The 27,826-nt window shown below is 57.4% G+C and overlaps 1 protein-coding gene across 10 annotated transcripts in view; it reads left to right on the top strand.

Annotated features, from left to right (window-relative positions):
* Nucleotides 1-918: 918 nt before the first annotated feature.
* The window catches only part of RASA3 (RAS p21 protein activator 3), a 118,862-nt gene continuing 91,954 nt past the window's right edge, over nt 919-27,826 (top strand). For 2 of the 10 annotated variants that reach the window (XM_078337683.1, XM_054252036.2), the window contains exons 1-2: nt 919-1,083; nt 25,526-25,774. Coding sequence is in view for 4 of the 10 variants with exons in the window: in XM_035294933.3 (XP_035150824.1) it covers nt 1,029-1,083 (55 nt within the window). In the remaining 6 variants the exon portion in view is untranslated. Of the gene's footprint in view, nt 1,084-4,891; nt 4,992-19,836; nt 20,437-25,525; nt 25,775-27,826 lie in introns of those variants that run through there. The other 8 variants (XM_035294933.3, XM_054252030.2, XM_078337791.1 and 5 more) reach the window with 4 other exon arrangements.

The raw sequence follows: 27,826 nt of genomic DNA, 5'->3' as shown, positions 1-27,826 counted from the left end.
GTATGTGTGTATATGAATGTATGTGTAGTGTGTATGTGTGTGTATGAGTAGTGTATGTATGTGTGTGTGTGTGTATGTGTGTGTATATGTGTAGGGCATATGTGTGGCACTGGGTGCAATGAAGTTTTGTAAGGTAGAGGAGGGAGTGCAGAGTCTCAGTCCGTACACACACCTACGTGAACACACATATACAAACACATTCCTCAGAGAGGTGGGGGGGAGACATCTAGACAGAAGAAAAGGAGGGGAGGGCAGCATGTGCCCATGCTGGGGTCCGCAGGGGGGCTGGGGGGAACCTGCCCATGCTGGGGTCTGCAGGGGGGCTGGGGGGGACCTGCCCATCTGGGGTCCGAAGGGGGGCTGGGGGAGACCTGCCCATGCTGGGGTCCGCAGGGGGATTGGGAGTCTTTCCCCACCGAGCCGCAGTCCATACTCGGGTCTGCAGGGGGATTGGGGGGGCACCTGCCCATGCCGGCTTCTGCAGGGGTGGGCTGTGTGTGTTTCCCCGCCCCCCCACCGTGGGCCTGCAGCAGGTGCCTTCGGGTCGCGTCTCGGGAGTTGGGGCTGGGCGGGGGACTCCTCTCCTGCCAGGTCGTTGTGCGTGAACTTTTCTTTGCAAAGTTCTTCTGCGAGTGAATCGCCCAGCCTCGGTCAGCGGGCCCGCGCAGGGCCGGGGACCTCCCTTCTTCTCTTCCGCCAGGAGCCCGCGGGGGTCCCCTCCGCTCAGCGGCCAATCCGCGGAGCCTAGGCCTCTGGGAAGCCGATCCCTGCGCCCTCCGGTCCACTCAGCCGCCCGCCCGCGCCTCCCCCGCCAACCCCGCCCGGCAGGGCCCGGACTAGTGGGGAGTTGGGGCCGGGCCGCGGGCGGAGCCTCCTGGTCCCCGCCCTCGCCCTCGGCCAACGGGCGGTCGTGCGGGCGGGCAGACCCTCGGCCGCGCTACGGGTTCGCCGCGTCTCCTGCTGCTCGGCCCGCGCTGCCCGGCTCGGCGCGCGCTTCGGGGCGAGGCTCGGCGGGCGCGGCGCGCAGCATGGCGGTGGAGGACGAGGGGCTCCGGGTCTTCCAGAGCGTGAAGATCAAGATCGGTGAGTGTCAGCCGGCAGCGCCGTCCCCCGCCCCCGTCCCCTCCCGCCCCCGCCTCCCCTCCCCAGATCCTTCCCGGGGACCCCGGCGGAGACGCCCTCCAGGCGCGGCGCGCTCCCCGCAGAACCGCTGGTCCCGCGCCGCGGCCCCTCCCGGGCTCCCCGCTTCCCCCGGGCTCGGGCTGGGTCGAGCGGCCCCGGGGGACGCGGCTCCCTGCGCCTCCTCTGCGCTCGGAGCGGCTCGCGTCCCTCCCTGGCAGCGGCGGAGGAGGTGGGGTCCCTGCGGAGGGGGCGTCCGTCCGCGTGTGACCCGCGTGTTTGCGGGAGTGCGCGCGCCTGGGACTGTCGGGCGCCGGCACTTCAGGTGTCAGCTCCGCTGGCGTCTGGGCTTTGCATCTGCCTTTCCCGCTGCGCCCAGAAACTTCCTTTGGGGAATGTGGAGGCTCCTTCACGCCCCTCCCCAGGGGCGGGAGGCTCGGGTGCGCTGCTGCTGCTGCTGTGCGCGCGCGACTGTGTCTGTGCGCGCGTGTGTTTGTGGGTGCGTGTGTGTGCACGTGTGTGCGTGCATGTGTGTGTGCATGTGTTTGTGTGTGTGCATGTGTTTGTGGGTGTGCTTGTCTGCATGTGTGCGCACCTGTGTGCTGGTGGGGCGTCCTGGCTGAGGGGTCCCGCGGGGCTGGGAGACACCGGACCCACCCGCACCGAGTCCCCTTCCACTGAGAACTGTCGGGCGAGTTGGTGGCCGCCAGGGCCTCCGAGGCTGCGGTTTTTCTCTGGGATTCAGCAGCTTCTGAAGTGGGCTCTGGGAGGCGTTTCCGGAGAGGAGGCTGTGCCTGGACTTCTGTTTTATCTGGAGGGATCTGCTTTTCCCTGGTGGTTTTATCTCGGGAGACTGATGTGGAAGTCCTCCCCCGCCCCCAGAGCAAGACGTTTCCTGCAGTGACGGCTCCATTTTCACGCCATGAATGTGCTGGACCGCGGGGTGGTTCAGGCCGGAGAGGCTTCCAGGGCCCGGTGCCGGGTCCTCATGGTCCTTCCCCCACCGAGCCGCACTCGGCAGCCGGCCTCTTCCCGTGTGAACAGGCCTGGGGACAGGCTGAGTGTCAGTTGTTGATGACATCTGATGCTGCCGGAGAAATTCTGGCTCCCCTGCATCAGCGGGCCATTTCCGGGCGGCTTTATTTTGGTTTGCGGAACATCGCTGAGACACTGTGTTGATATTTGGCACAGAAGGCTGCAGCTAGAATGCGGCAGCTCTTCCGCCTTGAGCAGGCCAGAGGGGAGGGATTTCTTTTGCCAATGTGGTTTAAATCCGCTGTCACTTTCATACAAGAAAGCCAGGGCTGGCGCTCCCTGGTATCTGAGGTCCCCGTGCTGTGGGCGGGGAAAGGTCTCGGCCTGTGGGGATCAGTTTGCTGCCCTTTCCTCCAGCCAAGGCTGCTTGGCTCAGCGAGCCAGTCCAGAGAGGTGTGAGAAGCCCCGGGCTTCCTCACCCCCGGGGGGCAGGAGGGCTGGAGGTGGGTGCCCCCTGTGGGGCAGTGCCACGGCAGCAGGCAGAAGTGGCCTGGGCTTTGTGGCTCAGGGCTGGGGGACCCTGGCCACTGTTTACTCCAGGAAGGGTTCTGGTGCTTCAGTCCACGCCAGGACTTTACAGAAGGCATGGGAAGTCAAACAGGAGGATGAGGGAAGACCAGAGTCTCATACCAGATGCTCAGACCCTGAGTAGTGTTCCAGAAGGCAGCTTCATCAGCCTGCGGGCAGGCAACATCAGGCACCCAGTGGATCCCTCCGGGAGGAGGAGTTCTGGAGGCTCTGAGCTCCACTTAAACAAGCCTGTGAAACCCTGGCTCAGCTGAGGCTTAGGCTGCTAATACCACGTGGGGCCTGGATATTATTTGAACCTTTGACCCCCCCCCCCGGGGGCAGCAGCAGTGAGAATGGGTAGAGAGGCCGGAGTGCCAGCCGCCCGACTCCTTGGATGTCTTTCCAGTGAGGAGAAGCCACATTTCCTCTCCCATCCAGAGGCCACCTGCAGGGCCGGCTGCCTGTTGAGGGGGGGTGTCTGTGCCCCAAGTAGCTAGGGGCATGCTGGGAGGCAGGACACCTCCTGAGATGCAGTCTGGCTAGATACCCTAAGGGTGACTTGTGGGTGCACTGGTTTGGGTTAGTCTCTTGTAACTGTGCTGCCGGCCTGACACCCTGGGGATCAGGGTGACCCTGAGTGGTACAGTGCTGGGGGCCACTCAGCTCCTCAGTTTCTTTGTTTAATCTGAATTCATGGCCAACCTTGGCTCTGGCTTGCCCTGCCTGAGTCCCTGGTGTTGAAGATGCAGACAAGTCAGTGCCCCTGTGGTTGATCTGAGGGCCCCTCATGGTCATTCACCTCCAAGCCTCGTCCCCAGGCATGCTGAATTTTCGCCAGTGACTCTGTGTGACCCAGGGCCAGTGTCTTCCCCTTCATAACCTCATTTTCCATTTGCAAAAGGCAGGCAATTATTGTCTGCTGTATCCGGTGAGCACTTACAAGGCAATGCCATCCGGGCTTCAGTTAGCATCCTGCCCTCAAGTTATACCATAAGCAATTCTAGTAGTACTGTACCAAGAAGAGAAGGCAGAACATCTTTGCGGGGATTGGGAGCTTTTTTAAGGTATAGGGACATTGGCCTTTTAAATTCCCTAACAGCTTTGAAGCGTGTGGTGGTCTGTGGTCTCATTCAGACGCCGAAATTGGGAAAATCCTTCTCTCCTCTTCCTCTTTCTTTGTCCCTCCACCTTTTGCAAGTGAGGTAAAAAGAGGGAGCAGCACGTAGAAGCGAGGTGTTTTTATGGGAAGAGTTTGGAGTCTCTGGAAGAATCTTTCTGCGCTTCAGTTGTGTAGCATTGTTGTGATCTGTCCTCCCGTGTGCCCGCCCGTCTTGAACACTGTGTCTGGGAGCAGTCATCACCTGTGACAGCAGTCTGTGCGACATGCATGACTGAGCCGCACTTCCTATGCAGTCGGCTTTGAGGAAGCCAGTGCTTCTGATTTCCATGAGTCAGGGACCCACAGGGAGGGCACTTCCGCCACGACCCCGGGTTGTTTGGGGCCCCGCCCCCGAGGCGCGCAGCGCTTCCTCCCCTCCCAGCGATGTTTTCCGTTTCCACAGCACTTACTGCTTGTTTTTAAACGTGGCACCTCATCGTGATGCATGTGCTCAATAAAGAGCAACACACAAGGAGTTTCTCTCAATCTATTAGAAAAAAGCCACCCTGCGACCCAGGACGGGAAAGGCCCTTGCACCGCTGCGACCATGCCATGGAGCTGGAGGGAGCCACGTCCCTGGAATGCTGCCCGTTGGGGGCCTGGCCCGCTGCGTGCTCCTCCGTGGGGCTCCTTTCTTTCTCCTTCGGACTCAGCACCCCTGGCCCCACGGGGCTCTCAGTCCCTTCCTGTGAGGCTGGAGCGTGCCCACGAAGAAGGCTCACGGCCATGTGGCCCAACACGGAAGCGTCAGAACCGCTGGTGCTGCAGGCCTGCGGGGCACGTGGGCTGGGGTGGGGGTGCTGCCCTTCAGCCCAGCCATTCCTCTCCTGATCACAAACAGAATTCCACCAAAGCAGGAGGAGGTGGCAGTGGGTGAGAACAGGGAGAACCACAAGTGGGGTGCCTGGGGAGCCCCCTATGCTGTGGCTCCCCAGCCCCAGCTCGTGGGCTAGAAAATCAGAGGTCAGGGCTCCAGGCCAGCAGGAAGTGGCAGCTGACACCCAGCCTGATGACTCCCCCACAGGAGCTGGAGGCTGCTGGTCACAGGGCTATTGCAGGCATCGAATTAGGTGCCGGCCTGCTTAGTAAGGGAAAGTACTGACAGTTTCTCCGCAGGGCTGAGGCTCACGGCCATGACAACGTCTCCGCAGGGCTGAGGCTCACTCGGGTGAGAGAAGCTCTTTGTGACGTGGGGAGGGCTGTGGCTTAACAGTGTAAGGGGCCTCAGCATCCCAGATCTTAGGTTCCCCTATTGCTAAAATTAACTTGGGTATTTTATTAACCGAGCTCAGCTAAGCTGCCTGTGCTATTTTTAACCACTGAGGACGAAGGCACAGGGCTCGCTACACCTGGGAAACAGCAGGGGTCCAGCCTGGGCCCCGGCTTTGCCTGGGAGGGGAGTGGGCCTCCGTGCATGTGTGGGTGTGCAGGTGGGATGTGAATGCGGGAGGGTGGTTTCCGTGTATCGGCTCATTTTATCTCAATTTTTGAAACTCCACGACTTGGAGGTGGAGAAAGGGAGACCCATGGGCTTAGCTGGACCCAGGCGGCCCAGCTCCACGTGCTCTGGGATCTGAGTTCTTCTTCTCCTCGCTGCTTAGTACTGTCCATTCATTTTCTTTTCTTTGAGACTGGACGTTGCTATGTTGCCCAGGCTGGTCTCCAACTCCAGGCTCAAGGGATCCTCCTGCTTCAGCTTCCTAAGTGTCTGGGACACAGGTGCTCAGCACAGCAGCCTGTCTGTCAGTCTAGAGAGCTGTTTCTTCTCTAGGATCTTGGACTTGAATTGCGGTGGGGGAGTTCATGGAGGGTTGGAGAACAGCGAGACTCGGTGACTTTACGGACTGGAGGCAGTCAGTGTTCAGGCGTGGAAGGAAGGGGCTGCGGGTCTGTGGGGGCGGACAGTGGCCTGGGAGTCCCGAGATGCAGAGACAATCCTTCGAGCAGGGCCACAGCCACCCATCCAGCTCCCAGACCTGTTAGCGAAAGGTGCCTGGCCGGTGGGCCAGCTGGGGTGCTGCACTGGCGGGCAGAGCGTGGGCCCTGGAGGCAGCCCTGGGGCATCCTCCCTGGAAGGGAGTCTGGCGTTGGTGGGAAACACTGATTTGCCTCTTTGAAGCTAATGGAAGCGAATAAGGCATTTGGAGCTCATGAGCACAGAGCAGATGGACAGTGGCACTGTGCTTTCTGGGGCACATCGTGCTTTAGACATGGACGTGTATGTGCTTGGAAAGGAGACGACATTTGGCTGCAACAGCCACAAGTGAGGCAGCCGGTGCTGCGGTTTTGAAAGTGAAGGCAGCTGAGTGTTGGAGTGAGGCGTGCGGGCTCTGCTGCCTTGGTGGGGAGAGCTCCTGGGGCCATCAGAGGAGAGGCGGACGTCCAAACCCACTTGGAATCAGACACCCGAGACTGGGTGCTGCCCACACTTCTTGAGAATTCTTTGATTTTAGATGACCTCTCACCTCCCTCTGCCTTGGTTTCTTTGGGAAAATGGAGGCCAGTACCTTTTTTGGAGCAGTTAACGAGACTAGATGAGCAAAGGCACTTCCCCTGCTCAGATCTGCGTAGATAGGAGGTATTTATTATTCTAGTAGAATCTGAAGCATCTGTTAGTCTGTAATGAATCAGACTTCTATGTAAGCACATATGTAAATTGAAAAAGAGCTACATTTAATAAGTAGGAGGGTGTTGAGATGTGGGAGAGCTCACTCTGGAGAGGTGGCTTTGGTTTTTGGTTTTGGCTGTCTGGGAAGGTGTCTGGGAGGGGTATCTTTGAACTTGCCCCCCTGGGAGACAGTGAGGCCTCAGAAAGGGAGGGCATCATTTTGGGTTGGGCTGGTGTCATGATGTGCACAGCCTGGCCTTTGAGGGGCTCAGATAATTTGGCTGGAGGGGCCAGTGGGATGTGTGGATGGGCCTCTGGCCTCTGGGTGGACGGAGTGGAGCACACTGGGTCCTGTGGGGATGTGGTGTCACGCCCGGCAGGTGCTGGCACCTCTGGTGGGTGTGAGGCTGGACAGCGGCTGTAGACTGTGGTGGGGGTGGGGTGGGCAGCTCACTGAGCACCTCTAGTCCTGCGCAGCCGCAGGTCAGAGCAGGGGTCTGTGCCGTGCAGGGAAGGAGGAGCTGGCAGCGTAACCGGAGCTTCCAGCTTTCACCTGCAGGTAAAGGTGATGAACAGACATGTCTATTGCAGCAGCACCTGTGGCTGGTGGCTGAGCCAGCGAGTAGCAAACAGTAGAAGTAGAAGCAGAGTTGGGGTCGTCTGGGCGGCCCCACCAATCTCCTGTCCAACCGTCATCCCCACTGGTGCAAGGGGGTCCTGGTGGGAAGTCACTGGATCGGGGGGCTGGGTTTGTGAACGGCTCAGTGCCATCCTCCTGGTGCTGTTCTTGCGAGGTGAGTTCTCGCGAGATCCGTCCCCTCCCACCTCATGCCCTTTCTCCCACTCTCGCCGTGGGAGATGTCTGCTCCCCCTTCACCTTCCACCTTGACTGGAAGCTTCTCGAGGCCTCCCCAGAAGAGGTGCCTCCATGCTTCCTGTACGGCCTGCACAACCGTGACCAATAAACCTTGTGTTTTATAAATCACCTGGTCCCGGGTGTTCCTCTATGGCAATACAGGAACAGCCTGATGAGTGATGGCAGCTGAAAGGGTAGTTATGTCACATGCGTCCACACGTGGGCAGCTCCGGCTTTCAAGGAACCTCCTAAGCCCAGGCCAGACCCGTGGACTTGCATGCAGGCAGTTCCTCGGGATAGGATGAGAAGGAGGCGAAATGAGAGCCCTTGTCTACCACCACCCCCAAAAGAATGATAAACACAGGCCAGCTGAGTGCACGCAGATCAGAGGTGAGACCCACAGGCCTGCTAACTGGATCACCCAAGCGACTGCGGGAGCTGAGGTGGGAAGAGGGAGAGGCAGGTACACGAGGTCTTTCGTAGCAGCAAGTACGTCTGTTTGCATCAGTGTGCAGCCGTGTACATGGGTGGGTACATGACTAGGGACAAAGGCGGAGCTTAGAAATCTCCGCGTCACACATTGCAGGAACCACGTTGGCTGTGGAGGACGCCCAGGCGGAGAATAACCTGTGCTCTGCGTGGAAATGCGTGTTACAGGTGGGGCTGTGGCTCCGGGTGTCTGGCCGGGACAGCGAGTGAAGCTGAGGCTGGCCCCAGGCAGGCCGACGGGGTTTTGGGGCTCCAGCCTTTGTGTCTGAGAGGCTCTGGCACAGGGGAAGGGGAACAGGGTTACATCAGCTGTGACAGAAGGCTCAGGGTTTCTCTGGTGGTGAGGCAGAGTCCAAAGTGAACAGTTGCAAACATTCAGGCTTTGCTGTGGATGCCCAGGAAGCCCCTCCTTAGCCTGGAGCCCGGGAAGACGGTTTCCCCAAAGGTTATTGGTCAAACGGCATAAGAGTGTCTGGGAGGCTTTGTATTTTTGTGGGTGTTTTATTAAAAAGAGTGGTTCTGTTAGTGTCTGAAAATATGAGGCGTGCTTCTGTGTGCAGGGCTGGATTCCCCAGGCGGTGGCTCTAGCCGCCCTGAAATTTGGCATTATTAATGTTCGTTTCAGAGAAGCCTGAATCCCACACTCAGAACAATCACCCCAATCTAAGGCTCAGTGTGTTCCTTCCAGGGACAGTCGGGTCCTGGTGGCATCAGAACATAGCTGGTAGCAGCGGCAGGTCTAACCTGCATGTCACAGGTCCCGAGAGACACCGTGGGCGCTGAGCCGGGAGATGGAAGCCATGCTCGGACAGAAACAGAGCCTTGACCGGGAATGGGTTGAGGAACGACTCTGGCACCGGTTCTTTCCTCTGCACGTGGTTTCCTTTACGTTATCTGAGTAATTTCCAACCTGTAAAGAATTGCCTCTCTTGGCCCTGACTCTGCATAGAAAATTTCAGAGGTCAGTGAGGGGTCTAAGTCATTCCCAGACACCGTGAGGATCCTTTTCCTTTGGGATCAGCATGCAGGCCCATCCCGTGGGTGCCCCCCTTGCCCCAGGGTGGGCCCGAGTCCTCAGCCCCCTGCCCAGTGCTCATGGCATGCCCATCAGCCCCGTGCTGAGCGCCGCCTCCCTGCCCGGTGCTCATGGCATACCTGGTGCTCATGGTGTGCCCGGGTGGGCCAGGGCTCTCTGAGATGCCTGACAAAGCTGGCGTGATTGTCTTTGAGATGCCTGACAAAGCTGGGGTGATTGTCCTGTGTCTCCTTCTGGACTTCAGCCCAGGTCTGAGCTGGGTGTGACCGACCTGGCCCGTGCTGCGTGTGGGGTTCGAGCCGGTTCCCGTTTCTGCCTGAGGCCCGGTGACCGGCCTTTTCCCTGCGTTGAGGGGCTGCAGAGAGCGACCCCCACACAGGCCAGCCCCTCACGTCGCTGAGGGCCCTTGCGAGCACCCCCAGGTCTTCTCTTTAGCTGTGTTCTGCTTTGTTCCTTCTGAAGGAAAAGGGGCCACTACTTTCCAGGTCTGGAGCTTCCATATTTGGTTCTCAGCCCACTCCTCGAGGTGCTGGAGCAGCCACCTGCTTTGCTCCCGTCACCCGCTCCGTCTTTTCTCTTCCCGGGAGCAGCCATTGCTCCCGGAGCCCAGGGACCCTCCTCAGCTCGCGGCTCCCACCGGGGTGGCCACCTCGGCGTCCCGTGGTGACTGCGCGGGACACATGCCTCCTACCCACTCCTCTGAGGCTCCAGGAGCAAAGTGCTGTTCCCAGAGCCCGGCCTGCAGCACAAGCGTCTCCACGCTGGGTATGCACGTGAACTGCGTCCAGGGCGCACAGGCCCGGGGAGGGGGGGGCGGCCCCGTGGGGAGCTCTGAGGAGACCTGGGGGGCGGTCCCATGGGGAGCTCTGAGGAGACCCGGGGGGCGGTCCCATGGGGAGCTCTGAGGAGACCCGGGGGGGGGCGGTCCCGTGGGGAGCTCTGAGGAGACCCGGTGGGGGGCGACCCCGTGTCGAACTCTAACAGACACAGCCCAGGTGCTTTCATGGCTCGTGGAATCAGTTCCTCAGACAGGACAAGGCTGGGTGCTGCCAGGCCTTTTCCTTCCTCAAGCCCCTTTTCATGCAGCGTTGGCTGGGCTAGCTCAGAAGTGTGGCAGCCATCACGGCAGCCGGTGGTTCTGGCTCTGGGCAGCAGAAAGATGCAGAGGCCTGGAGTCAGGGCTGGGGCTGACCTGCCAGAGACCCCTTCCTAGCTGCGACCCTCACTCAGGACTAACCTGCCCGAGACCCCCTTCCTAGCTGCGACCCTCACTCAGGACCGACCTGCCAGAGACCCCCTTTCTAGCTGCATCTCGCTCAGGACTGACCTGCCGGAGACCCCTTTCCTAGCTGCGACCCTCACTCAGGACTGACCTGCCAGAGACCCCCTTCCTAGCTGCATCTCGCTCAGGACTGACCTGCTGGAGACCCCCTTCCTAGCTGCATCTTGCTCAGGACTGACCTGCCGGAGACCCCTTTCCTAGCTGTGACCCTCACTCAGAACTGACCTGCTGGAGACCCCCTTCCTAGCTGCATCTCGCTCAGGACTGACCTGCTGGAGACCCCTTTCCTAGCTGTGACCCTCACTCAGAACTGACCTGCTGGAGACCCCCTTCCTAGCTGCATCTCGCTCAGGACTGACCTGCCGGAGACCCCCTTCCTAGCTGCATCTCACTCAGGACTGACCTGCCGGAGACCCCTTCCTAGCTGTGACCCTCACTCAGGACTGACCTGCCGGAGACCCCCTTCCTAGCTGCATCTCGCTCAGGGCTATCTCCACTGGCAGACCTGGGTCACAGCACCCTGTCCGCCCTGTGTGGAAGCCTCACTCGTTCTTTCTGAATGTGTGCCCTCTACTTCCATGTCAGAACATTTCCCTCCAATGGGCAGGGGCGAACCTGCCTGCACCCTCAGGCCCAGGTGCGGAGGAAGCCAGCCCAGGCGGGGAAGGGCACAGCTTGGTGCAGGGAGGAGGCGGTGGAGCTGGGGGTGGTTTGGCCCCAAGCATCCCGAGCCTCTGGGCACCTACTTCACTCTGGCCCAGGCTGCATGGGGGTTTCTAAGGCTGGGGTCAGACTGCTGGACACTGCCATTAGCAGAGATTCAGGAAGAGGAACCGGTTCTGGGAAAACCATCTGCGTGCAGAGCCTGGGGGACTGGCTGTGCTGGACTCTCCTCCAGAGGTTGGGGGTAGGGTGCTCCCATAGGGCTGTTTTTCCCATGGCCGTTGGGATGAGGGCTTTTTGGGGGAATTCCAGATGTCCCCGGGGCTGCAGATGCCAAGCTCAGCCTTCTCAGGAAACCTTGCTGGCCTGGGCTGGAGCTGACCATGGAGAGGGCCTGGAGGCTGGAGCAGCCTGGAAGGGACGCCTGCCCTCCCCAGTCCTCTCCCTCCCCGACAACTGATCTCTAAGACTTCAACTGCTGAGATTCTGGGATTTGTGGTCATCCCCATGGGCTGGGATCATAATTAGTTCAGGGGCGGTGGCCAGAGAGAAGAGGCCTGAGCGCCATGTGTCCTCAGCCAGTCACCTGCAGGGATGGTGGGAGCAGGCTCCTTCACTCAGTCCTCAGACCTGGCTCTGCCGGCCGCTGCACGGAGCCAGGCAGAAGAGAGATTCTGAGAAGTCCCACTTCGGGCCTGCCTGGACTTCCCAAGCATGCCAGGTGCTGTGCAGGTGCACAGCTGTGAAAAGCTAGTGTCTCATTCGCTGTGCGGCGCTAGTGTGATGGGCATTAAACTCACACTGCCATGGTGCCGCAGCCAGGGACCGGTCTGGACGCCGCATCCCCAGGGCGGCAGAGGAGTGAAGTGTTGGCTCTTTCCCTGGGGAATTGGGAAGGCCCAGCTGTGCCCAAGAGGCAGAGGTTCAGGCTGAGGGAGGGAATCAGGTATCCTTGTGATCCTAGGAGGTCTCCTCGTGTTGTGACACGCTTGCACACTTGCACACACACACACTACACACACGTGCATGCTCACATACGCACACCCACAACCCTGGGACAGCCTGGGGCAGGGTTGCGTGGCTCCATGGCATAGTATCGGGTGGAAGTAAGGGAGGCCCCACTAGGCTTCTGCCGGCTTTCCCTTTAGCCGAGATCCACGGCAGAAGAAACGGGCCAGTCTGGGCTGAGTAGGATGCACGAAGTTTAAACATGGTTCCAACTTCTCAAGCAGTTCTTCATCTTCATTCTACCTGACACAGCTGAGGCTGGGGACACTCTCCAGACAGCCCTGTGGCTCCCAGGGACCTCGTCCCAGGAGGCTCGGCGGGTTGTGTTCAGGGGACCCGGGTCTGAGTGACCCGTGATGGCCTCCTGCCGGCCGCAGTGCTGGGATGCACCTGCCTTCCTGCTTTCCATGACTTGAGCTCTTATCGGGCAACTGCTTTTCGATTTTCTGATATTTCGTTTTTATATAAGAAATGTTTTGTCTTTAGGACCACAACTTGCTCTTTTTTCCTAACAGCTTTTTCCCCATTTGTCACTGACCTGTTCTCTTAGGTGGCTTCGTGTTGGTGGGGGGGGGGGGTCCCAATCTTTGGATTGTTCCAGAGCCCAAGGCTGGCCTGGCCATGCCACACAGGAAGGCACAGAGGAATTCAAACAAGAGGGATATGTTTCCTGGGAATACACTTGATCCTCTAAGATCTGTGTAAAAAGTAGACCATGGTGCGTGAGCTATAATTAGTAAGAAATTATTGGGGCTCCTGCTCACCCTGGCCTGGTGATAGGAAGTCAGAAGACAGTGTTTGATCCTTTATACGTCACTAGCTTTTGATGGTGAAACATCCCCTCCCTTGTTATCTGTGGGGCACAGTCACACGGAGTTTCTCTGTGGGGCTTGTTCCGCACCAGGGCTTGTTGGTCCAGACCCCTCAGAAGGCATCGACACGTGGCTGGGGGAGGAGGGGGGCCTGCTGCTGTGGCACTGGTGGTGGATGCATGGCTGGGGGAGGAGGGGGGCCTGCTGCTGTGGCACTGGTGGTGGATGCATGGCTGGGGGAGGAGGGGGGCCTGCTGCTGTGGCACTGGTGGTGGACGCGTGGCTGGGGGAGGAGGGGGGCCTGCTGCTGTAGCACTGGTGGTGGACGCGTGGCTGGGGGAGGAGGGGGGCCTGCTGCTGTGGCACTGGTGGTGGATGCATGGCTGGGGGAGGAGGGGGGCCTGCTGCTGTGGCACTGGTGGTGGACTTGTGGCTGGGGGAGGATGGGGCCCTGCTGCTGTGGCACTGGTGGTGGACACGTGTCTGGGGGAGGAGGGGGGCCTGCTGCTGTGGCACTGGTGGTGGATGCATGGCTGGGGGAGGAGGGAGGCTGCTGTGGCACTGGTGGTGGATGCATGGCTGGGGGAGGAGGGAGGCCGCTGTGGCACTGGTGGTTCTCTTGCTGCTGCTGGGTGATCCCAGGCGGTCGCCCCCAGAGGCATGAGCGAGGATGTCTGCAGGACCTCAGTATGGTTTCCTGAATTCCCCAGCTGGTCCCATCCATCTGGAATCTGCGGCATTCCTTTCTCTGTTCATCATTTCCTGTTCCACTCAGCACTCCTGAGTATTTAGAGAAGTAGTTTCTTGGTGTTTGGAACCAAGAATGTGTTTATGCAAATCCTGAGTGAAAAAGAAAAGACTGTGGAAAGAAAAAATCACTTTTCACTACAGTTTTGCCTAGTGCCTTTATTTTTAAGTTTATTTTGTTTTGTAAAGTATATTTCTGTGTTTTCTTCAGAAAAGGCCTTTCCCCCTCCCGTGTCCCCTTCCCAGGCCCCGGAAAACTGTTTAGTCCAGAGAGCTGGGGTGCGTGGGTTGGGAGCAAATCGGAGGGTGGAGGGGCAGGCGGCCGATCTCAGCCCCACAGAAAAACACTTGATTTCTTTCCAGATCACAAGTCATTGTAATGGGTGACCGTTTAGTTCTGTGCTCCCCTGGTTTCCTTCTGGGGGACCCCACGGTGGCACCCACACCCCTGCCGCTGCTCACCCCCGTGGCTTCCCTTGGTAGCTGCACTGGAACCAGCAGGTTTTGTGAACGTAAGGATGTTGGTGTATTTCAGGCAGGATGTCGCTGCTGATGTTCCGCAGAGCAGGCCGGGCAGCGGGCTAGCCTGGGCTGGTTAATAATTGATCACAGATTTGTGGATGGTCACACTGAGAGTGCTCTAAAGCTGCCACTGTATAGGAGCTGGTCTAGATTGTAGAATGCTCGTGGTTTGAAAGTGGTGATGACGTTGGTTTTCAAAAGAAATATTTCAGAATTATTTAGGGAATGTCTGTGTGCATCTAATCAGAGAATTGTGAGGCTTGTAAAAATGTGCTGTGCATTCTTAACTGGTGTATTTGTTAGGATTTGGGGCTGGAGTTGGGATGTGATAGAGTCAGTGTGAGATAGATGACTTTTTAAGGGCACCCACCAAAAGGCAATGGCAAGAACTTTTAGTTTTACTTGATGTGTTAATTACAAATATTAGTTAGAGTCAAGTTATTTTTCAGAAGCTTCGCCACCCACTGAAAATCCTCCCACAGGGACTTGGCTGGGGGGTCTGAATCACATAGGTGGGGGTGGACCTGAGTTTGTCACCCTAGAGCTCCTGGGAGCCAGCCGCAGCCATCAGAAGCCATGAACCAGGACTCACAGGATATAAGGGACTTACTAGGTGTGCATTCCAAGTTATTATAGACTAAGGGATAAATAAGACAGAGCCATCAGCACGGTCATGTATTCATGAGAATAACAATAAGAATATGTAGGCTCCTTGGACAGGGGAGCTACCATTGTGCTCAGGAAGAGTGAGGCACTTCTAACCGGCTGTTCCTGCGTGCTCACGGACAGACACTTGGGTGTGCACGTGTGCGCACAGCAGTATCCACATATGCAGACAGGTGCGTGTGCACGCACCCCTTAAACATATGCATACTCACAGTGCACCCCACACATCTCACCACGCACGTGCACACCCACACACGTGCACACACGTGCTCACCCACACATGTGCAACTGTAGGACAGTGGAAATGACCCAGATGCCCTGGGTGTCCCGTGGACTGCAGAGGGCAGTGGAAATGACCCAGCTGTTTCGAGGTCTGTGCTGTTGTTCTGATGGCTTTATCTCTAGGGCTCAGTCTCTTGTGACAGGAAGTGGTATTAATGAATCAGTTAATCATTTCGTAATGTGGGAAGCCGTCCTGTGACCAGCCTTCAGGCAGGCAGGCGCCTCCCCATGTGCCCGGCACTTACACAAGCTTTGTGTTTCGTGGCTGTGTGGTCTCTCCCAGGCTGCGGGCGTGACCGTCCTGCCTCCCCGTCACCACGGTGTTGTGTTCACTTGCTGAACTCACGTGCTCACCAACCACCCCAGCCGGGAGATGCTGGGGGAAAACAGCTCCCGCACGGTGGCACGAGGTCCTAAATGCGTCGCTGCTGGACGTAAATGGAAGCCGCCGCTGACACCACAAGCAAAGCCTCCGTGTGTTCGAAGTATTTTTACATGGCCGGACCTGGCCCTGTGCCTCTTTCAGCTGCCTCTCTGTGGGAATCTCCTCCTGCTGGGACCTGCAGCTGCCCACAACTGGGGCTGGGGCTGGGATTGGGGGTGCTTTTGCCCACAGCTGGGGGTCATGCTGGAGAATTTCCCAGCTTAGCACACCCCTCGTTTCCAGAGTTGGGAGTTATAGGTCTTTCCCTTGTCAGTCACGACTCTGCCCTGTCCCTGCACATGAGAACAGGCTGTTTTGGAGGGAGTGTTTAACCTGCCCACGGGTTCATGCTGAAACCCTGCCCACATTTTATTAAGGGATACCCATAAACCAAGGTCGGCGAAGGATGAAGGAAAACAAGCTGCTTTTAGAAGTCAATTAAATACATGATCGTGCTCAACTCCTTTTGGCCTGTGTGGTTTAAAAAGCAGACAAGAATATGCTGTTATTTATTTAAAGGTAAAATGAGGGTCTGGGCCCATTTTGCACCATTTAGCGAGTGAACGGGCAGCTGTTGTGGCCGGACCTCACTGTGACGGACAGAGCTAGGACATGTGCAAGGAGCATTTGCAGATTAATTCATCTCCCTCCGTCTGACCGTATCCCCGTTCCTTCACCCCTCGCCTGCAAGGCCAAGATATCCCAGAGATCTTTCCAGAGGATTCTGGACTCAAGTCTAATGAAGGAAACCCTAGGAAGCCCAGAGCAGAAAGTTAGCGTGTAACAGGAGGAAATGCGCTTTGCGCTCCATAGTGGAATTGAAGTTGCCTTTCTAACATGGCCCGTGGCCGTGCTGAGGACAGGGCTGGTCTCCGTCCTCTGCGTGGACATCGCAGGTGCTCGCCACAGTGGGGTGGACTGAAGGGCCTGGTGTGAGCCACTGATCTCTGATGGCAGCTGTTTTACAGTCCTGGGTAGCATTTGTCCCCTCTGGTTTTCTCACTGGCATCTTTTTCTCTTTTTAAGAAGTTAGTCAAAAGCAATGTGGTTCTTCCAAAGCAACGGAGCAGTCTGCTCGACATTTTAGATGCATTTCTCCAGTTTTCCTTTTGTTCCCTGCCAGCCACTGTGCTGCTGTGCTGAGCTCAAGCCATAGGTGCGTCTGCCCGAGGGCTAGGCCCTGTCAGGAGGAGCTGTCTGGAGGCCCCGGGTCTCGACGGAAGGAGGTGCTCTGTGAGAGACGACATGCCAGGAGGAGGCTGATGTGGCTGAGCAGACAAACTTACATTCAGAAAAGCCTCACCGTGGAAGCGGCCCTGGAGGGCAGCAGCCGCTGGGCTCTGCAGCCGGTGTGTGTCCCCTTAGGGTCATCCCCACCCTCCAGCTCCTGCCCCTTCCTGAGCATGGCAGGGCTCTGCTCCACTCCTGCTCTGCCTCTGCTGGGATGGGCTGGGCCTCCCTCTGAGGCCCAGGGGCCTTAGTGCCTCTCAGCCCCACCCTCCAGCCCTCCTGAGCTAAGCACCTTCCCAGTCTCCTGCTGGGCTCTGATCCACTCTCTGAAGGGGGAATGTTGCTTTTTGCTGAGAATTCTCTTGGAAACCCTTTGAACTGAGAGGTGAACCCACAGTGGGTGCCTCTGCCTGGGATGTTGGTGTTCCCTGTTGCCCCATGGGGAGTGGATGCTGGCAGTCGGGGCACCTTGGCCATGGGAGAGGAGGAGCAGGCTGGCCACAGAGGCCTGAGTATGTGTGGCCAGAGCAAGCAGGGGGAGCTGGCGTCCCCAGCCCATCCTCCAGTTCCCAAGCCTTAACCCGGGCTCTCCAGGTGGGGTCCCCACACCTGCAGCATCTGCGTCCCCTGGGAATGTATGTGGAGTGCATCCAGCAGGCTCTCCCCTACACCTATGGAGCTAGTAAATCTTGGGTGGGGCTGGCCATCTCTGTTTCCATGGGCCCTGCAGAGGGTACCCGTCCAGCTGACACCTGGGAAACCCTGGTCTAAGGAGTGCAGTTCTCTTCCTGTGGAGTATCAGGACCAGACCGGCTTCCCAAACAGTCACCTGCAGAGCTTCTGCTCCTCCGGGAGGGCCCTGACTTTCTCATGGTGGAAATCCTCCCGCCTGGCCGGGTTCCAGCTGCCCTGGGTGTCCTGGAAGACTCCGGGGATTGATGAGAAGACACAGGGCTGCCTGGAGCTGGCCAAGCCCGGTGCCCTGCCAATGCCATTTTTTGGTAACACCAACTCACAATAGCCTGGCCGAGGGTGGTGTTCTCCTTCTCTTCATTTGCTATCACTAAATCCATCTGATTAAAACAGCCTGGTGAGCCCTGGTCCTGGGTGCTAGAGCGGGTGCCTGGGAGCCGCTGTTTCCAGGGAGAGGAGGGACGAGGTCACTTACGGGGCTGCACAAAGGGGCGAATCTACCTTTGCTTTTGCCTCTTTGCTACAGCTCCCGCCCTCACCTGTTCCTCGGAATTAGGGCAACATCTGTGCCTCCTTCACCAGTATAAACAGAAGCTATTTTAAGTTGATGGCCCCAACCCCAACCGAGACACAGGATTTGATGGTCAGATTGCAGCCAGGGGTGTCCTAATTCCCGAGCACAGATGGAGGTTTTACATACTCTGCTCTTACACGTGAGGTTTTCTGAACAGCTTGTGTAGCTGGAGGCTGCTTTGGAGAAAAAGCGATGGCCATGGACATACTTGTGAAATGCCAAGGCGGTCAGCGGACGTGGGGAGGCTGGGCTGTGTGGTGCGGGAAGTGAGGCTTCCCTCCCTCCTAGAAACCGCAGCCCGTTAGAACTCAGCCTGCAGCTTGCATGTGGCCGGCGGTGTGCGTTCCACGTTGCGGTTTTAGTTTTTTTTACCTCTAGCAGCCCTGGATTATAACAGGCCTCCAGCAATGTCCTTCATGGCCCGAGCATGGCTCAGCTCCCGAAGGGGGCCCAGGCCCAGACCCTCCCTCAACTGCCCAACACCTGGGACACTTCGGCTCTCTCAGGAGGATTCTCATTCCCCAAACCAGCACCATCTGTGGTGGGAGCTTGCCGGTGTCCGGATGGGTGTGTCCTGGTGCTGTGAGGCTCTGGTCCCGGCCCCCTGGGGATGTGGGAGGCTGAGCCGGAGAAGGCGGCTGTGACATGCGATTCGTGTCACGCCCACGGTGCAGGTGCCAGGAGGGGCTGTCGGTCCTCATAGCAGCCGGGGGAGGGAGGCTTGTTGTGTTTATCTTGTGGATGAGGAAACGGGGCTCTGGGAGGGAAGTGCTTTGCCAGGCTCTTGCTGGGCCACAGCTGCCTGCTGCTTTCCTGAGGAGTCCTTCGAGGAAGGTAGAGGGCGAGTGCACAGAACCTGTCTGCGTAGGGCCAGGGGGTCACGCAGCTGTGCCCTGAGCAGGGGAGCGGCCACAGGCACAGTGCTGAGAGACTGTGTCCATTTCACCTCAACTCAGACACTGAGATTTGAGTTGTACATAGTGTTCACATGAATGAAACGTTCTGCTCTTAGCAACTGTAAAATTATGTAAAATCTACCTTACAGGCATTGCAGCACAGGGTTTGGTCAGGGGCCGACGTCTGTCTCTCCCTGGTCCTGGCTGGCCGGGCCTGTGGACCCAGTGCAGGGATCCAGGTTCCAGGCCCTCCTGGACACTGCTGAATTCTGTCCCACTGACTTTGATTTTTTGTGTTTCATTCTGAGCATTTCTGTTTCTGTTGATTCACTATTTTTTTTCTGGTTATAGAAGGAGTAATTTTTCTCTTAACCATGCAGGCTGTAGCCACGTGTGACTGGTCAGGTTTCTGTGAGGGGGAGGGGCCTGGCCTCTGGCTGTGGTTGCAGCAGCACCTGTGGGTGGCTTCGGAGACGGGACGTTCACTGAGCAGTCGTACCCCAGGGAGCACTGTGGGCTGCCCGGGTCTCAGAGATAGACCGCCACGATGCCAAGCCTCATGCTGCTGCGACACCACCCCTGGTCAAAGAGACCTACCCAGTCCCCTGCCTCTGGGCCCTGCGCCAGCCCTGCCTCTGGCAGCGTCCCTCTGGAAGCCGTGGGAGGCTACTGCAGCATTTGGAGGCCTAAGGGCCTGGTCTCCGGGTGTGCACAGTCGTGGTGGAGCAGAAGGAGGTTGAGTTTGTCAGATAGACAGTGCTGGGCTCCAGTTCTGCTTTGACGTGTACGTTCCTTTGAGAGAAAACAGCTCGGCTACGTTTTTCTCCGCTCGGCCACCCTCATGGCTGATGTGTGTGGAAGCAGATTAGAGAGGGCCCTGTGTGAGCGTGTGCAGCCCACGGCAGGTGCTGAGTACACGGCGGTGCTTTTCCCACTTTATTCTGCAGCTGCACTGGCTTGGGATTTGGTAAAAGGCAGGGGGTGTGGGTTGGAGTGTAGCTCTGAGATGCTCGAGCAAGAGCAGGCTGTGAACAGGGCCAAGGGTTTGGACTGGGGGACCACGCCGAGCAAGGTGGCTGAGTTAGAGATAAAAAGAGATGAAGAAAAGGACTCAGTGCCTTTAAAGAGTCCCTGCTACTTACACAACACTTTTCCCGAGACGGGCTTCATGTGGTCGCTGCCCACGTAGGTGCCAAGCAAGGCCCTGGTGCCAGAGACGTGGGCTGAAAACCAAGCAAACTGAATGTCTGTGACTGTCATGAAGCCGGGGCCCTAAGAATGTAGCCGTGTGGTTGTCAGGCCAGGGCTCTGCTCCTGCCCTCCAGCCTAGGGAATACAGCTGGGGAGAAACGCTCCCTCTGGGTTCCCCTGGGATTTTGGCTGGCTTGAGGTTGTAAACAGGTGGAGGTGGCCAAGTGGAGAGCCTTGCTGTGACAGAGACCTGGGGGCCCTGCTGCCACCCTCCTGGCTCGCCACCGGAGCTCTGCGTGCCGAGACTGAACTGAGGCGCCGGCGTTGCTGCTGCCGGTTCTGCTGCTCCGGAAAACCTCTCCGTGCGAAGTTGGATCTTCCTTGTGACTGAAGAGGAGCCATGTTGTTATGGAAGGGCCGGGACCCAGACACTGGGTCTGAATGTCCTCCAGGTATCAGAACTCCCGGAGAACAAGTGGAGGGCTGTGTCATTGCCACGCGCTCTGCAGTCCCGCTCCCAAGTGAGGCCACGTGCAGCCGCCAAGTGTGACTGACGGTCACTCAGAAGCTGTGCACACGAGGTGTGAATCCCACCTGGTCTGGCGCCAAGAAAACAGCACCTCAGTGATGGGAGGTGGGGTGAGGGCCTTGGGGTGATGAGGGTAGGGTGAGCGGTGCAGGGAGACGGGTGCATTTTGACGGTGGAGGGATGACGGGGGGGCAGGGTGATGGGTGGGGGGTGACTGGTACAGGTGACAGGTGCAGGATGATGGGCACAGGGTGAAGGGCTCAGGGCGATGGGCATGTTTTGACGGGCAGGGTGACAGGTGTGGGGTGACGGGTGCGGGGTGATGGGCAGGGTGATGGGGGTGGGGTGATGGAGAGCAGGGTGGTGGGCATGTTTTCATGGACGGTGGGGTGATGGGGGTGGGATGATGGGCGCAGAGTGAAGGGCTCAGGGTGATGGGCACATTTTTATGGGCAGGGTAACAAGTGTGGGGTGATGGGTGTGGGCTGATGGAGGGCAGGGTGATGGGCATGTTTTGATGGACGGTGGGGTGATGGAGGGCGGGGTGACAGAGGCAGGGTGAGGGATGCAGGGTGAGGGCCACAGGGTGACGGGGGTGGGGTGACGGAAGCTGGGTGACCGGCGCAGGATGAGGGGCGTGGGATGATGCGACTGTGGGGCGTGGCACTCAGGGGCTGGCTCAGGTCCCAGCCAAGTGCAAGCTGGTCCACGTCAGCCTCTGGTTTTGAAATGCTGAGCCTGGCTCCATTCTGAAAAGTGCAGCAGTAATTTGAGCCTTGTTCTGAATGGTCCCGCTGATTCATCCTGCTTTTCAGGGCCCTGCTGAAGGACAGTGGCTTCTGCTTCTGCTCTCCTGGTGGCCTGGAACTTCCTGAGAGGACTGGGCATGTGGGTAGCCATGGTAGGGTCATCCTTGAAACAGGGGAACGGGTTTCCCAGATGCAGTCGCTTCCACGGGAACCTTCTAGAGCCTCACCCGGAGCAGAGCAGACACCCACAGCAGCCCGTAGTTCCAGGGAGGCCTGGCCACTTGCCTGGGTCATGAGGGATGGGCCGGCCCCCAGCCCTGGGTGGGAAAAGCCCAGGCCTCAGACAGGGCAAGCACCTGGGTGAGCAGACAGCCTCCCCTGTGGGAGCAGGTGCAGCCCTTCAGAAGCAGACCTCCATTGTGGGAAAATCAGAACCATGGTGCCAGGCTGCACAAAGGCGGGACACACAGGCCACGTCCTCCACCAGGGTCAGGACACGAAGGCTGGACACATGGGCCATGTCCCCCTTGAGGATCAGGTCACAAAGGAGGGACACACAGACCCATCCCCCTCGAGGGTCAGGACATGAAGGCGGGACAAGCCTGTCCCCTGTGACACATGCCCCCCTGAGGACCAGGACACCAAGGCGGGACACACGGGCCTGTCCCCCTCAAGGGTCAGGGTGCCCAGGGTCAAAGCTGGGGGCTGAACGCCATCCACAGACTGTGGCTGGAAGGAGACCACCACGTTGAAATGCTGGCGCATCTGATCCAGGTGTGGCCATGTGGTGGAAGAGAAAGAAGGTGTAGCCATGCACACCAGCCGTCCTCGCCGGCTGTGGCTCTGGGTGGGGCTGACTGAGGGAGGTAACCATTAACGTTCTACCTGGAGACTTAACTGGCTAGAATGAATATCTATTTCTTTATAATTAAGAACATTTTAAAACACAGAAAAATAGTTTCCTTGTAAGTCTTTTCATTTTAAGCATAGGCAGAGCTTTCTAAAAGGGATGCAGCGTATAGTTTGGTCTCTGTGGGCCAAGCCTTCCATGTGCCTGGAGGATGGACAGGTGGTTTTGTACTGTGTGTCACAGTTTGCACCCATCTGTTTCAGGGTTAAACCAAAAACAATAAGATAATGGTGGTGATCAGCTCAGCAGACAGAACCTGAGCCCCTCCCAGCGCCAGGCCTTATGCTGTGGAGTAGGAATCGTGGTCTTGGTGGGACTCGTGTGTGAGTGTCTACAGCTACAATAAGAAAAGTGGACATTTAGTCACAAAGCTCTTTTACATTTAAACTTAATTAGGAAAAGTTGCCATTATTACACGTAATGAGTTGCCTCTGTCAGTGTTTAGTATGAGCGAAGAAATTGTTGGGAAAACAGAAATTAGACCTAACGTTTTTATTTGTAATAAACTCAGATGCTGTTAAGTTTTTAGGCATTTCTGTTGCTTTGTAGATGTCTTGGAAAAGCTAATTTTAAGTTTTCAAGAATGAGAACTCATTTCCACTGAGAGCTGACCACATTGGCGTCTTTCTTTTGATCAGTTTCTCTGTATTCTTATTTTGCACCATGGAGATGCATGGTGTGCACATATATCAATATTAAATACACATCTGTAAACTCACAGGAAACATTGCACCGTACGTTTCTATGCATTATTGAAAGTTCATCAGAACAGGCGCTGGGGGTGGCCATGTGGTGCTCTGTGATGCCAGCACCTGCCTCCTCTTCCACCCACTTAGTAGCTGCCCCTTCCCTCGTGGCCCTGCTGGAATGGCAGCTTTGCAGGGCCAGGACTGCAGACTGCTCAGCCCAGGGCGGGCGCAGGGCGCTGTGAGTGTCAGTCTCCCACTGTGGAATGCCGTTTCCTTCCCCATGCTGATTTCTCCTACTTGGCATCTTACTGTATCCGTTTTGCAGCTAGCTGACTTCCTTAGTCCACTAGAATATCAATTTGCTCTCATGTCATCTTAGAAATATTTTTCAAAGATTGAGAAGACATCGTAAATATGCCGGCATGGTCAGGTGTGAGAGGAGGACGGATGGGCGGCTCAGAGCCTGGCCTGGGTTATGTCATTTCCTGAACCCCGGATGGATCTGGTGCAGATGCTGGTGCCTCCCGACCTGCCTCAGGCTGGTTGAAGAGGGAACATCTGTTTCGTCAATGCTGGCCTTGGATGTGCCTGTGGCCTTGTTGGGCAGGAGGCTGGGGAGGAGCTGTGACTCCTGGTGGTCCCTGTCCCCATCCTCCCCTTCTCAGGTGACGGCTTGGCCCTGGGAACTACCTGCCCTGGATGGGGGGCCAGGCATGCTCTCCACCTCTGAGGAATTCTGGGGCTTGGGAAGTTTGGAGACTTTTGGAGCAGGGCGTGTCAGGCGTGTCAGGACCAGAGGGTGTTTATGTCCCGAGGTGGAGGCTGGGCTCAGGCAGGTGAGGGCCTGGGGGCTGCTGACACTAGTGTTGGTGATCCTCAGGTGAGTGTGTGTGGGCTAGAAGGAGTGGCCCAGGTTAGCCTGTGTGGGCTGGGGGGAGGCTCAGGTGAGTGTGTGTGGCTGTGGAGGGGGGACTCATGTGAGCTTGTGTGGGCTGGTGGGGGCCAGGTGAGCGTGTGTGGGCTGGAGAGGGGTGGGCTCTCCAGAACAGTCACCACTCTGCAGCCTGTATCAGGTTGAGTCTGATGCTCTCACAGGCAGTCTTGTCCTGAGTTGTAAATAAGGAAGGAAAAACTGAAGTTTTGATTTGCTATTTTCTTCTATCCTGAAGTAGCCATTGAATCATGAAGTCACCGGGCAGTGCAGGCTTTTGGCTGTGGTTCTCTATAGGGCAGCTGATGAGAGGGTGTCTCTGTGGCTGGCCCACTAGGAGGGCATGAGATGCTCACCCTGTCATTGTGCTGGGTGTGCCTGTCCCTGGAGCTCCCTCCCTGCTGCATCCCTGATGACAGGGTCAGGGAAAGAGGCTGGTTCCTGCTACCTGCACATTTTGTTGGTACAGGTCGTGGGGTGCAGGCTGTGAGCTGAGCCTCTGACTAGGGGGTGGTGGCATCTCAGGCCTCAGGGCCTGTGGGTGTCCGTGGCCAGGGGCAGGCAGCATGGATGAATGGGGCTGGAGGCTGTGAGCTGCAACTCCGGCTTGGGTGTCAGGCGTTCTTCAGGGGCTTGGTTCTGTGTCCCCCGTACCCCCACCCCAAGAGCTACCATGCCTTCCCTTTGGATACAGCACGTGTTTGGCATGTTCTTAGTGTTTTCGTGCTTTGAGAGAGTGAGAGCTACCCAAAAGAGAATGCCAGGCTCGTCCAAGACACCCCAAAGGGCCAGGGCAGCCTTCACTGTGCTGAGGCCAGCCGTGGTCTCGTGGGCATCTCTCCTAACCTGGACCAGGTGCACAGTGGGGTCGGGCAGATGTACAGACATCCCCGATGGACTGGGTCTCCTTAAAGCAGAGCCGGGACACCTGGCTTCTCTGCCAAACAGCAGCAGTCATGGCTGGTGGCCACAGCCGCCTCCCCGACAGCCACAGCTGTGTTTCTCCCCCTGGGACAGGTGGCGCCAGAGCTGCCCACATCACCGCAGCCTCACTCTTAGGGATGAGCTAGTCCCTAGACCCCAGCCACCTTGCTGGCCTGGTGAGGGAGTAGCTGGGGTGGTTTGGACCAGGGACCCCATCTCTGGGAGCCCACCTGCCCGGGGCTGGTCTCAGGCCCTGTGGTGTCTTGTGGCTGGGGGGGCAGCACTGCCCAGCTGCATCCACAGTGATGATACAGATGACTTGGTCTCCCTGGTGTCTCCCAGCCCATAGCACTCTGGCTTCCACAGGCTTTGCCACTCTCCCCAGGGGTCAGGAAGCCCTGGAGTCCACAGGGCAGAGGTCGTCCGTGGAAGTGTCACCTGGGGGCAGGTGGTGAGGACCAGTCAGGGAGGATGGTGGTGAGGCCACGGCCTTGGCCATGATACCCCCTGGTGAGCTGCAGCCCCACTTCTGCCCCTGCCACTGGCCATGGGCCTAGCATTGTCTCCTGCAAAATGGATCTCGATGGTTCCTGAGTTTGTGTGTAGAGGGCAGTGCTGGCACAAAATGTCAGAGATGGGGGCCCTCATACCTCCTGCCCCTCCCACACAGCTGCCACTGGGGGAGGGTGGGACCTGACTTTGGTCTCTCCTGTGGGCCTGAGTTTTGGCCTCTCCCTCCCTCTCACTCCCTCCCTTCCTGCCTCTGTCTTTCTGTCACACTCCCGCTTGCTGTCTCTGTCTCTGTCTCTCTCCCTCCTTTGCTCTTGCTCTCCCCCAACGCCCAGCACAGGTCCTGCTGTGTGGTGGCCCTGGGGCCTTGAAGCGTTTCTTGAAAGGTAGACAGCTCCCAAACAGCTGAATGTCTAAGCAGGTCAGGGCAGCAGGGGACCTAAACAGCCTGGGGTTTTCTGATTCGAGGCTGTTTCCCCAGGTGTCCCGGTATGCTTTCTGGCATTTTCCACGGAAGCCACGTCGGCCACCTTCTTCCCAAGTGCCAGGGCTGGCTGCTGCACTTGTCTTGGAGGAGATCTTTAGAACAAACTTGCAGCCAGTGGTGGGGCGCAGCACTGGGCGATTGGGCCTGGATGGGAGTCCCTGGCTGCTTTGAGCACCCCCTCGTCCGCCGTTGGAGTCCTGCCGCCAGATGTTCCTCCCTCTCCAGGCCACAAGTGCTTTGCAGGTGTGTTGAGCACAAATGTCTAAACTGCTTTCAGAATGCACAGAGGCTGCTGTGCACCCCAAGGCTGAAACTCTGAGGGCGCCTCAGGACTCAGGGAGGGTTGGGGCCCAGGGGCGGCAGGCATAGAGGCATCACCTTGGTGCGCCCTGGGCTCTGGGGGTCGGGGCAGCTTCTCCGTTCACCATGCCATTCAGTTTGTTCCCACTGCACAGGTTGGAAAGGCTTGCTGTGTTCAGGTGTGGCAGGGAGGTCTCTAACCTGACCTGCCATTCTTCCAGGGCAGGTGCTTTGAAAACCTGCAGTTTTTCTTGCTTAATTAGGACAATAGTTTTTAAACAGCATTAGAGTTAAGAAGCTAAAACTCTGACTGCCTGTGTGTGAGCATCGAGGGGAGCACATGGGGGCTGGGGGGACTGCTGGGGGCGCTGCAGGGAAGCTGTGAGGCTACAGGTGGTTGTGGCGGGGCCGCTGTGGAGACTTCAGGAGAGGCTGAGGGGCGACTGCCGGGGGGCTGCAGGGGGACAGTCGGGGCTAGAGGGGGTCTGTGGGGGACCACTGTGGGGCTGTAGGGGCTACGGGGGGGTTGTGGGGTACCACAGAGGCTACAGGGGGTGTGTGGGGGCTGCATTTCAAGCGCTGACCCTGCATCAGGGCCAGTTTTAAACAGAACCTTACTTACGTCCCAGGTAGGGAGGGGAAAGGAGGGAGATGTGCTGTGTGAACGCAGGCCTGAGACGCACCGACCAGAGGCCTGAGTCATTTTCATGCACTACAGGGAATCCACATGTGCCTGGAAAGGGAGAAGCAGTCCCCTTCCTCCCTGACCCAGCACCCACCCACAGACCACCTGGGGTGGAGGAGGCCCTGTGTGCCCATGTCTGGGGAGAAGCTAGAGGAGCTGTGCCCTTGGCCTCAGCACCTGCCTCTGGCTCAGCAGCGTCTGCGGCTTCTCGCTCTGACCTTGTGCCTCAGTTCTGTCCTTGAGGAAAAGAAGGGTGGTCTGGGGGATCGGGGGGCCAGGCCTTGCCTGCTGTGGGTCTGGCCTCAGTGGGTGTTGCTCCCTTCTTGCCTGAAGGGACACTCTGTGCAGCCATTTTTCTTGTGCTGCTACATCAAAGTTAGAGTGTAGCCCAAAGCTACACTCCTGGACACATACAATCTACCAATGTGGAGCCATAAAGAAATGGAACCTGAACAGACCAATAAATAATGAAGTGGAAATCATAAGAAAAAGTCTCCCAGCAAAGAAAAGCCCAGGCCCTGATTTATTCACTGCTGAATTTGATCAAACATTTAAAGAACTAATACCAGTTCTACTCAATCCAGACAATTGGAGAGAAGGGGATACTTCCAAACTCAAGCAATGAGGTTAGTGTTACCTGATACCCAAACCAGACAAGGACACAACACAAAAATAAAACTACAGGCCAATTACCCGATGAACACAGACTCAAAAGTCCTCAGCAAGACACCAGCAAGTGGATGCCAGCAGCACATTAGAAAAACTATTCAGCATGACCGATGGGACTCATCCAGGAATGCAGGGATGGTTTAATACCTGCTCATCAACAAATGTGATCCATCACATGAATATAATCTGGAGCAAAAACCATGATTATTTCAGGCAATGCTTAAAAAGCATTTGATAGAATTCAGCATCCCTCATGACAAAAACTCAAAAGATTGGGTGTAGAGGAACATACTTCACAATGATAGAGCCTGTCAACAACAAATCTACAGCTAACCTCATACTGAGTGGGGAAAGCTCAGAAGACTTTTCGCTGAGACCGAGGACACGACAGTGGAGAGGGAACCACACAGCTTCAGACTCTTCATCTTTCACAGCAGGGAGCCTGCAGCTGACCTGAAGTTGATGATCTACGAAATAGCAGTGGGACTGTTATTTAAAGTTGGAATGCTAGCTTGAAAAACTAAGAAACGAATTAGTAACTGCGGTTATTTCTAAAGAGTGGGTCTACAGCTGGGTGTGGGGCTTTAGGGATACTCTCAATTTTTAATCGGGACTCCTACAGTTGAAAGCTTTCTACCATG

This window comes from Callithrix jacchus, chromosome 1, assembly GCF_049354715.1.
Source record: "Callithrix jacchus isolate 240 chromosome 1, calJac240_pri, whole genome shotgun sequence".
In the NCBI taxonomy this organism is placed as follows: Eukaryota; Metazoa; Chordata; class Mammalia; order Primates; family Cebidae; genus Callithrix; species Callithrix jacchus.
The sequence above is the reverse complement of the archived record's forward strand: the minus strand, read 5'-3'. Positions and strand labels throughout refer to the sequence as shown.